The 9155-nt window shown below is 41.5% G+C and overlaps 1 protein-coding gene and 1 pseudogene across 1 annotated transcript; one reads left to right on the top strand and one right to left on the bottom strand.

Moving 5' to 3' along the window:
• Positions 1-983: 983 nt before the first annotated feature.
• Positions 984-1913, top strand: LOC105996043 (olfactory receptor 4B1-like). The gene has a single exon (XM_013029984.1). It carries the CDS (start codon positions 984-986, stop codon positions 1911-1913), a length of 930 nt encoding a protein of 309 aa, XP_012885438.1.
• A 2207-nt stretch (positions 1914-4120) lies between these two features.
• On the bottom strand, positions 4121-8112 carry LOC105996011 (annotated as a pseudogene).
• Positions 8113-9155: the final 1043 nt, after the last annotated feature.

Below are 9155 nucleotides of genomic sequence, written 5' to 3'. Positions count from 1 at the left end.
TATATATATATATATATATATATATATATATATATATACACATTTTTTGTTGTTGTTGTTGCTCCTGGAGCTTGAACTCTGGGTGCTGTCCCTCCACCCTTCAGCTCAAGGCTAGTACTCTACCACTTGAACCACAACACACTTCTGGTTTTCTGGAAGTTTATTGGAGATAGAATCTTATGGACTTTCCTGCCTGGGTGAGCTTTGAACCATGATCCTCAGACCTTAGCCTCCTGAGAAGCTAGGATTACAGGCAGGAGCCATCAGCATCCAACTACAAAATACATGTTAGAGTTGCTTAAAGTGTACAATTTTTAGTGTCCTCCTCCCCAAATACAATATGCTCTTGAAAGTGATAGATATACTAGGTTACCTTAATTAAATCTTCCTATAGTGTGCACAGATCAAGATACATCATTATTTGTCAATTATAAGCAAATTTGGGAAAAAATATATATAAAGGGAAGTAGTAGTATGTCTTATATCAGGGATATGATTTGGACAAATAACCACTTCTATAAGCCTTCAGTTTCTACTAATTTGTGTGTGTGTGTGTGTGTGTGTGTGTATGCTGGTTCTTAGGCTTGAACTCAGGGCGTGGTCACTGTACCTGAGCTTCTTTTGCTCAAGGCTAGTGCTCTACTACTTGAGCCATATCACCACTTCTGGCCTTTTCTACCTGGGCTTGCTTTGAACCACAATCCTCAACTTCCTGAGTAGCTGGGATTACAGGTGTGAGCCACCAGTGTCTGGCTCAATTTCTACTTTTAAGTCTTCACTTTCTAATAATAAGAGTTTATTAAAGTGTTAGATTGTGAATATTTAATATTTATGGATTGTATTTGGCCAAGTGGATAAGTAGTAAGCATATGATAAATTGTTTTATCCTCTCTAGATGGTGTGAATAATGTGGATTGGTATCATGCTCCTTGGTTCCTTGCAGGCCTCTTAGAACTGGCATCCAGCATCCCTGAACTGAACCCATGGCCACTCCAAATAACGTGACCCAGTTGATCATCACTGGCCTTTTCCAGGATCCAGAAGTACAGAAAGTGTGTTTCATGTTCTTTCTTTGTGTGTACCTGGCCACAGTGGTGGGCAATGGTCTCATCCTTGTGACAGTCAGTGTCAGTAAGAGTCTGGGCTCCCCCATGTACTTCTTCCTCAGCTACCTGTCCCTGGTAGAGATCTGTTACTCCTCTACTGTCGTCCCCAAATTCATCACCGACCTACTTGTGAAGATTAAAACCATCTCCCTGAAGGGCTGTCTCACACAGATATTCTTTTTCCATTTCCTTGGAGTCACTGAAATCCTCTTGCTGACCGTGATGGCTTATGACCGCTATGTGGCCATCTGCAAGCCCCTTTACTATACAACCATCATGAGCCGGCCCGTGTGTCACCGTCTGGTGGCAGGTTCTTGGCTGGGGGGCTTTTTTCACTCTATAATTCAGATTTTTATCACCCTCCCCTTGCCCTTCTGTGGTCCCAATATAATCGACCACTACTTCTGTGACCTGCATCCGTTATTCCAGCTTGCCTGCACTGACACTTTTGTGGTAGGAATCATTATGTTTGTCAACAGTGGATTGTTCTCTGTATTCTCCTTCCTCTTTTTGGTGGCCTCCTATATTGTCATCCTGGTCCATCTGAGGAACCAGTCTGCGGAGGGGAGGCGCAAGGCCCTCTCCACCTGTGCCTCGCACATCACTGTGGTCCTCTTGTTCTTTGGACCTGCCATCTTCCTCTACTTGAGGCCTGCCTCCACCTACACTGAGGACAAACTGGTGGCCGTGTTCTACACCGTCATCACCCCCATGCTGAACCCCATCATCTACACACTCAGAAATGCCGAGGTGAAAAATGCCATGAGGAAGTTGTGGGGGAAGAAAGTAACTTCAAGGATGGAATAGAAATGAAAACACAAGACAGAAAGTAGCATATACAGGGTGACTACAGATGGCAATTTTATTTATTTATCTAAATGGCAGATGTCATCTAGGCATGCTTTTGTTGTATGAGGGACAGGGACAGAGATAGAGAATGGGGGAAGAGAAAGAGAGACAGAGAGAGAGGAAGGGGGAGAGGAAGAGGGAGAGAGAAAGAGAGAGAATGTGTTCATTATGCAACCCAGTCTTGTCTTAAGCTCCTTATGTAGTACAGCCTGACCTTAAACTCAAGGGCATCCTACCAAAACCTCTAAATGCTTGGAGTATGGGCATATGACATCATGTTGGAGCCCAATAAATTCCATGGCATCATTTCAAACTCGGTCACAATTAACAGTATTTTGGAACATATTCACGTTGGGCTACTTTCCACTTCTTCTCTAACAGTCTCCAAGTGCAAGTGTGTAGAATGTAGGGATGGATGACCTGGAGTGGAATTCTCCCCTGACATCCATCAGCTCCGTGGCCTCAGCTTTATTCTTGTCACCTCTGGGGCTAGCTGTGCTACCTGGTAAGGTCTGGAGATGGAAGCTCCTGTTTTATCTTGCACTCATTACCAGCTCCCTCTTGGGGAAGCACCAGGAAGTCTTCTTTATTTTATCTTGTGCCTTCCTTACCTTAGGCTGATTTTGGTGCTGGAAACTCCATGGAAGGAGTTTAATTTCATGAGTAAGAAGAACACTGTTAGATTATAAATGCCTCTGGAAGGGGAATCACAGGAAGTTTACTGCATTAATGAATCATTACCATCTTAATCCCCACACTGATATCACTTTGCTTTCTAAGACAATGAGTATCTGGGCTGTGGGTTAAGGTGGTCAGTTTTGGTTAAGAAGACATTGGGTTATAAGTGTGATTTAACCTGTTGAACAATGACTTCAACCAAATCCAGTTCATTGCCTATCTTGGTGTAACCTATGAGCTAAGAATGGCTTTTCCCTTTTGTTTTTTTTGTTCAGTTATAAGGCTTGAACTCAAGGCCTGGGTCCTGTCCTTGAGTTCTTTTTTCCCCCATTGATTGAAGCCTAATTTAATTCAGGCAGGTTTTTAACCACAAGAATAAGGACCACATTTTCTTGATCCATTCATCTATTGAGGGGCATCTGGGTTGGTTCCATATCTTAGCTATGGTAAATAATGCTGCAATAAACATAGTTGTGCTGGTAGCTTTAGTGTGGCCTTGTTTGTGATCATTTGGGTAAATGCCCAAGTGGGATTGCTGGGTCATAGGGGAGCTCTATGTGGAGTCTTTTGAGGAACCTCCATACTACATTCCAAAGTGGTTGAACAAGTTTACACTCCCACCAACAATGCAGTAAGGTTCCCTTCTGTCCACATCCCCTCCAGCATCTGTTGTTATTAGAGTTCTTGATTATATCTATTCTAACTGGAGTGAAGTGGTATCTGAATGTTGTTTTGATTTGCATTTTTTTATGGCTAGGGGGGTTGAGCATTTCTTCATGTTTGTATTGGGCATCCTTCAAATGGAAAGACTTGGAAAAATTAGGTCCCATGGTTTCCCTTATTTGCAATAACTAGTATATGTTTGAGTCAGCAGAAAAGGTCAGATAAGTTGATGTTAGGGAAATGAACCCTAAGATATGTATTCAAATGTTTTTTTTCTTTCATGTGATTTTTTCTAACACATTTATAAGATGATTTCTTTGTTGCTTTGTATGTCCCTCCCCCACAGTATAACCCCTGCTTTCACTGTATTTGAGGTTGGTATAATTTGTGGAGGAGAAGAGAAAAAACCAAATGGTTTAAATAGGGATACAGGTGGATCCATTGTAGCAATGAGATTGTACAACTTGTTATGTGGAAAAACGAACTTTACAACTTTGGTGGGGGGGGGGGAGGAGGATTGGGTGGAGAGGTAAGGGGAGGATGGGAAGGGATGGGAAGGAGGAGGCTACAATTCTTGATAAGAAATGTACTCATTATCTTGCCTATGTAATTGTAACCCCTCTGTACAGTATTTTCACAATAAAAAAATAATAAAGACATTCTTAGTACATATTAATAATTAAACCAACATATACACAATTAGCAATATCCTAATATAATATTACATGTTTTAACAACCTGTTCTCAATTGTTCTATAGCTAGTTAATTGGTTGGTTTGCTTTTTCAAAAAACAAGCTTAACTTTATTTTACAAGGTACTATTTCTATGTGTATTCTGTAATGATTTTCATTTCCTTGACAAAAGTACAGTTCTCTGATTTCTCTAAGAATCAAACTTGACTGTATCTTCTGTGATCTTTTTGAATTCCTAATTGCCCCTGCCGTCCATATGCAAGTAGAACTCATGGTGCTTCCAGAGAGAAGCACCATGAACAGGGAAATGCCCACCTTCACAGTGGCTGTAGTTGTAGTCTTCTACATACACCCTCACTGCACTGGTGTACTCGTCCAAAATGGCAAACGGCGGCTTATTATAAAACAACCTTGTCATGGCCATTCTCTGTTTCTCTCCCCTACTGAGTATGTCCATCCAGTCCTGGACGCTGTCCCAGCCGCTCTCCCACTCCAGGATGTGACCCAACTGCACATTGTCCAAGTACCCCTACGTCTTCTGATCTTCCCTTCCATCTGGATATATCACTTGGTCTCGCAGAGTTCCAGGGGTCATGTAAGGTCTCTGAGGGACATAAAATAACTTTCCTGTCTCAGGTTTAGTAAGACGTCCTCCAAAGAGAGTCCATAATTCATCAAGAACACTGAAGAGTGAGCTCTTTCCACAGCCATTGGGACCACAAATGAGAACACTGGCCCCAGGCCGAACTTCAAAGTTAAGATCTTGGATCAAGATGTCACCTTTTGGTGTTGCTAAAAGAACATGATCAAACTTTATAATGTTATCTAGGTTGATGATTTCTCCAGCACCAGGTATCAAGGGACTGAGCTGTGCTCCTTCAGAACGCTTCTCCTGCCGTGAGACCGTTGTGTGTTCATATTTGTCATGATTTAAATCCATCAGTACCTGCATTAATTCTGTAATCCGAGCAGTAAAACCAGCCAATCTAGTCATTTCAGGTCCAGCCAATACTGTTCGACCCAGAGCTTGAGACATTTGCAAAAGCATTCTTCCACTTTGGTAGTAATCCTCCAGAAGCTCTGAATGTGTACTTTTAAGATGTTGAGGATGAGATAAATCTAGGAAAGGATGACTGACAACTAGGAAACTGACCACAGTGGCAATGTATTTGGCAATTATGCTGTCAATGAAGCCCAGAAAATCGAAAGAAAGTGAAATTATGTAGATGCTCCAGTTTTCAAAAGACTGCATGGATTTTCTTCTTTTCTCTTTTATTCCCATTGTAAAAGGCAATTTCCTCACTGTTAGTGATGAGCTGGGAATTAACGTATCTATATTCACCTTCATACTTTTGCTCAGTTATTGTCATCTTACCAATGGGTCTGCTAAGTCGAGTTAGGAATAGCCCAGAAACAAGCAAGTAGGCCCTCATACTTGCTGGGCCGTGCTATATTGAAAGAAAAAGACAGACAAAGCTCAAGGATATCATAAAATAAAATCCACTGGGATGCAAATGTACAATTTCTAGAATGAACCCCAATGACTGTGAGAAGTTGTTTCTTTGGTTAACTGTCCTTGAGTTCTTTTTGCTCAAGGCTAGCACTCTACCACTTTGAGCCACAGTACCACGTCTGGTTTTCTGGTGGTTAAATGGAGATAAGAGTCTCATGGACTTTCCTGCCCAGGCTGGCTTTGAACTGGGATCTTCAGATCTCAGTCTCCTGAGTAGCTAGAATTACAGGCATGAGTCACCAGTGCCCTGCTGGCTTATACATTTTTAAGCAGTGGGGAGAAAAATCAGAAAGAGAAAACTATTCTCTGACACATGAAGTTTTATTGTCTGACAGCCAAGTCTCTCTCTCTCTATTTTTTTTTTTTGGTGGTCGTAAGACTTGAACTCTGGGCTTGGGTGCTGTCCCTACGCTCTTCAGCTCAAGGCGAGCGCTCTACTGCTTGAGCCACAGCGCCACGTCCCCAAGTCCATATTTTATATGTTACCTCTGTTGGCTTCTGTGTTATGGTGGTGGAGTTAACTAGTCATGTCAGAACTGTGTAGTCTGCCAGGCACAAAGTACTTAGCATGAACTTTTTTTTTCCACTTATGTGGTACTGAGGAATCGAACCCAGGGCCTCAGGCATGCAAGGCAAGCGCTCTACCACTGAGCCACCTTCCCAGCCCCTACTTAGTAATTTAATAGTAACTTAATAACTTAATATGTAGTAATTTAATCATTGGCACAAAACATTTTTGGTGTAAGCCACCATATCATTTTTTTTTTTGGCTTCCTTACGGGGAAGTTTGAAGGTAGGTGATTCGGACCTGATTCTGGATTGGTAGCCCAGTGGGTTGCTGCCTCCTTGTCTCCCCTGCTGTCCTCCTCATGGAGGTATGGCAACAAGTCTAGGCACCACATCTCCCCACGAGGGGTATGGGAGAGGCCCAATTTTTCCTTTGAGAGATATTTTCAAAAATTCCTCTTCACAATATCTTTGTTTTTATTCTTATGGTCCTGAATGAGGTCTTACGTCTGCCTGTGGATGCAAAGGATTCTGGGAAAGTCAGTGTTGGCCAAAAGGAATGGAATGACATGTTGCTGGACATGGACTAGGCACAGGGTTCCTGGGGTGGTGTGTTGTAGAGTTTTATGTTTTGCTGAGGTCTGTAATGTATTTAGGGAAGGAAGCATTTTGTATGTGTGGGAATTTTCCTGTCTTGTAAATAGTGGATATCAAGGATTTTTCTTTTTCGGGTGGTGGTGAGTTTTCAATCAAATCACCTACCTTTCCTGGCTCTTCATTTCTGGCTTTACTCTGTCAATCGAGGGATGGTAGTACATGAAGAATTGCACCAGGACTTGCTTTCACATGTGCTCTCCAGGCTGATCAGGGTCACATCCGATTTTCAGCCTCACCTTTCTGTGTCGGTGTCCTTTCTACGTGGCCTTGCATGGCGAGGACATGCAGCAGGACCTCAGTAGATGCTGAATGAACCAGACATCTGAGTGCCACCCACATTGCCACTTGGGAAGGGACTGAGTCAGATACAAGGAGCCAACAAAGAATTTTTCATGAATTTATCTTGAGATGCAGAGGTGGTGTTAGTGTATTAACTTGTGATAAAAAAGTACCATTCCTAAAATTATATTAAGTGAAGTAAGCCAGGCCAAAAGAAACATAGGACCCATGGTTTCCCTTATTTGCAGTAACTAGTATATGTCTGAGCCAAGCAAAAACGGTCAGATAAGTGGATGTTAGGCAAAATGAACCCCAAGAAAATGACTCAGATGTTTTTTCTTTCTTGCTATTGTGTCTAACATATTTATAAAATATTTTTTTGTTGCTTTGTATGTCCCTCCCCCATGGTATAATCCCTGCTTTCACTGTATTTGATGTTGGTATAATTTGTGGAGGGGAAGGGAAAAAACAAATCATTTAAATAGGGATACAGGTGGACCCATTGCAACAATGAGATGTACAAGACGATATGTCGAAAAACGAACTTTACAACTTTGGTGGGGGAGGGGGAGAAGGGAGAAGGGAGGTGCGGAGGGGGGGAAGAAGGGGGAAAGGGGGGATGGGAAGGGATGGGAAGGGGAAACAAAGGAGGAGGCAACAATGCTTGATAAGAAATGTACTCATTACCTTGCCCATGTAATTGTAACCCCTCTGTATGGTATTGTCACACACACAAAGAAAGTACCATTCCTCCCCCATTCCTTCCCCCCCCCCCGTCCCAACTGCATGGAAATGTCTGAAGTGCACATTTGGGTTTGTGATTAGACTTAATTGGCACACCTTATATTTATTTATAATTTAATATATTATGTATATTAAAATATGCATAATGCCTTATGCACATTTCAGAGTCTTTTCACAAATGGTACTTAATTCAGATCTTATAGCAACCCTACAAGCTCAATAAGATGTTAGCTAATCATCCTTGATGTAAAATACATAGTTTTAGATGAAGGTTTAGCTACAAGGAAAAGAATCTGAAACAAAGTAGAAGTCTTCACATGAACAGTTCAGAGTGAGAGCTTGCTACTGCATTTCTGTATCCATAATAGCATCTATTCCCATGCTCACCTCACCACTCAAGATGGCTTGAGGAGTTTCAGTCATAATTTCAGCATTCCTATTGCCAGGGAAATGAAAGGGAAAAAGTAAGAGAATGTTATTGTTCCCTTGAAATTGCCACAACAGTTAGGTAGTATAATTTTTTCCAGGTATTCAAATGAAAATTTAGAGATCCTAATACTGTAGCTAAAAGAGAAGTATTAGCAATCTACTCTAAGATAAATCACGTGCAAATCTGGGCTCAAATTCGGGTATTCTGATGCCAAGAACAGATACTCCCCTATCCTAAGTACATTTTGTTTTACAACCAAGGTAAAATATACAACCTAGCAAAATATAAAGACCTGAATGTATAACTGAAAGATTTTTGATGAATGTACACAGTAGGTTACCAATATCCCAAACAAGATAGGGAATCATTGTGGTACTCCAGCAACTTCTTTTGATTTGTTCCAGGTAACACCAACCCCAGCTGGTACCTACCCATCCAATTCTTTTTTTGGGGGGGGTTGGTCATGGGTCTTGAACTATGGGCCTGGGTGCTGTCCCTCACTCTTCAGCTCAAGGCTAGTGCTCTACCACTTGAGGCACCGCACCACTTCCAGTTTTCTGGTGGTTTATTGGAAATAAGAATCTCACTGACTTTCCTGCCCCTGATGGCTTTCTAGCGTGATCCTCAGATCTCAGCCTCCTGAGTAGGTATGATAACAGGTATGAGCCACTGGTGCCTGGCCCCACATCTAATTCTTATCCACATGTATCCTTTTAGCTTCTTCGTGCTTCCATAAAGGTTGTGCTCTCTGTATCCAACTTCTTTCACTCATCTAAATCTTCTTTGAATTTCGTCTGTGCAGTGGGTTACAATTATTTCTTCATATTCTTCAGTGAATAGTATTTTATTGCATGAATGTGCTATAGTTAAAATAAATATTATCTTGGTAGACAAGAGGTTGACTTTTTTTTGACTCTTGTGAAGGGAAGATACAAGAAACTTCTTTTTACACTCCCATTTTTAAAAGCATAAACATTTATGTATTTTATCTGCAAAGTAACACAAGAAGGAATGTGTATGCTCGTTTTTCTTTTTT

This window comes from Dipodomys ordii, unplaced genomic scaffold (genome assembly GCF_000151885.1).
Source record: "Dipodomys ordii isolate 6190 unplaced genomic scaffold, Dord_2.0 Scaffold125, whole genome shotgun sequence".
In the NCBI taxonomy this organism is placed as follows: domain Eukaryota; kingdom Metazoa; phylum Chordata; class Mammalia; order Rodentia; family Heteromyidae; genus Dipodomys; species Dipodomys ordii.
Note: the sequence above shows the minus strand (reverse complement) of the source record. Positions and strands in the feature narration are given on the sequence as shown.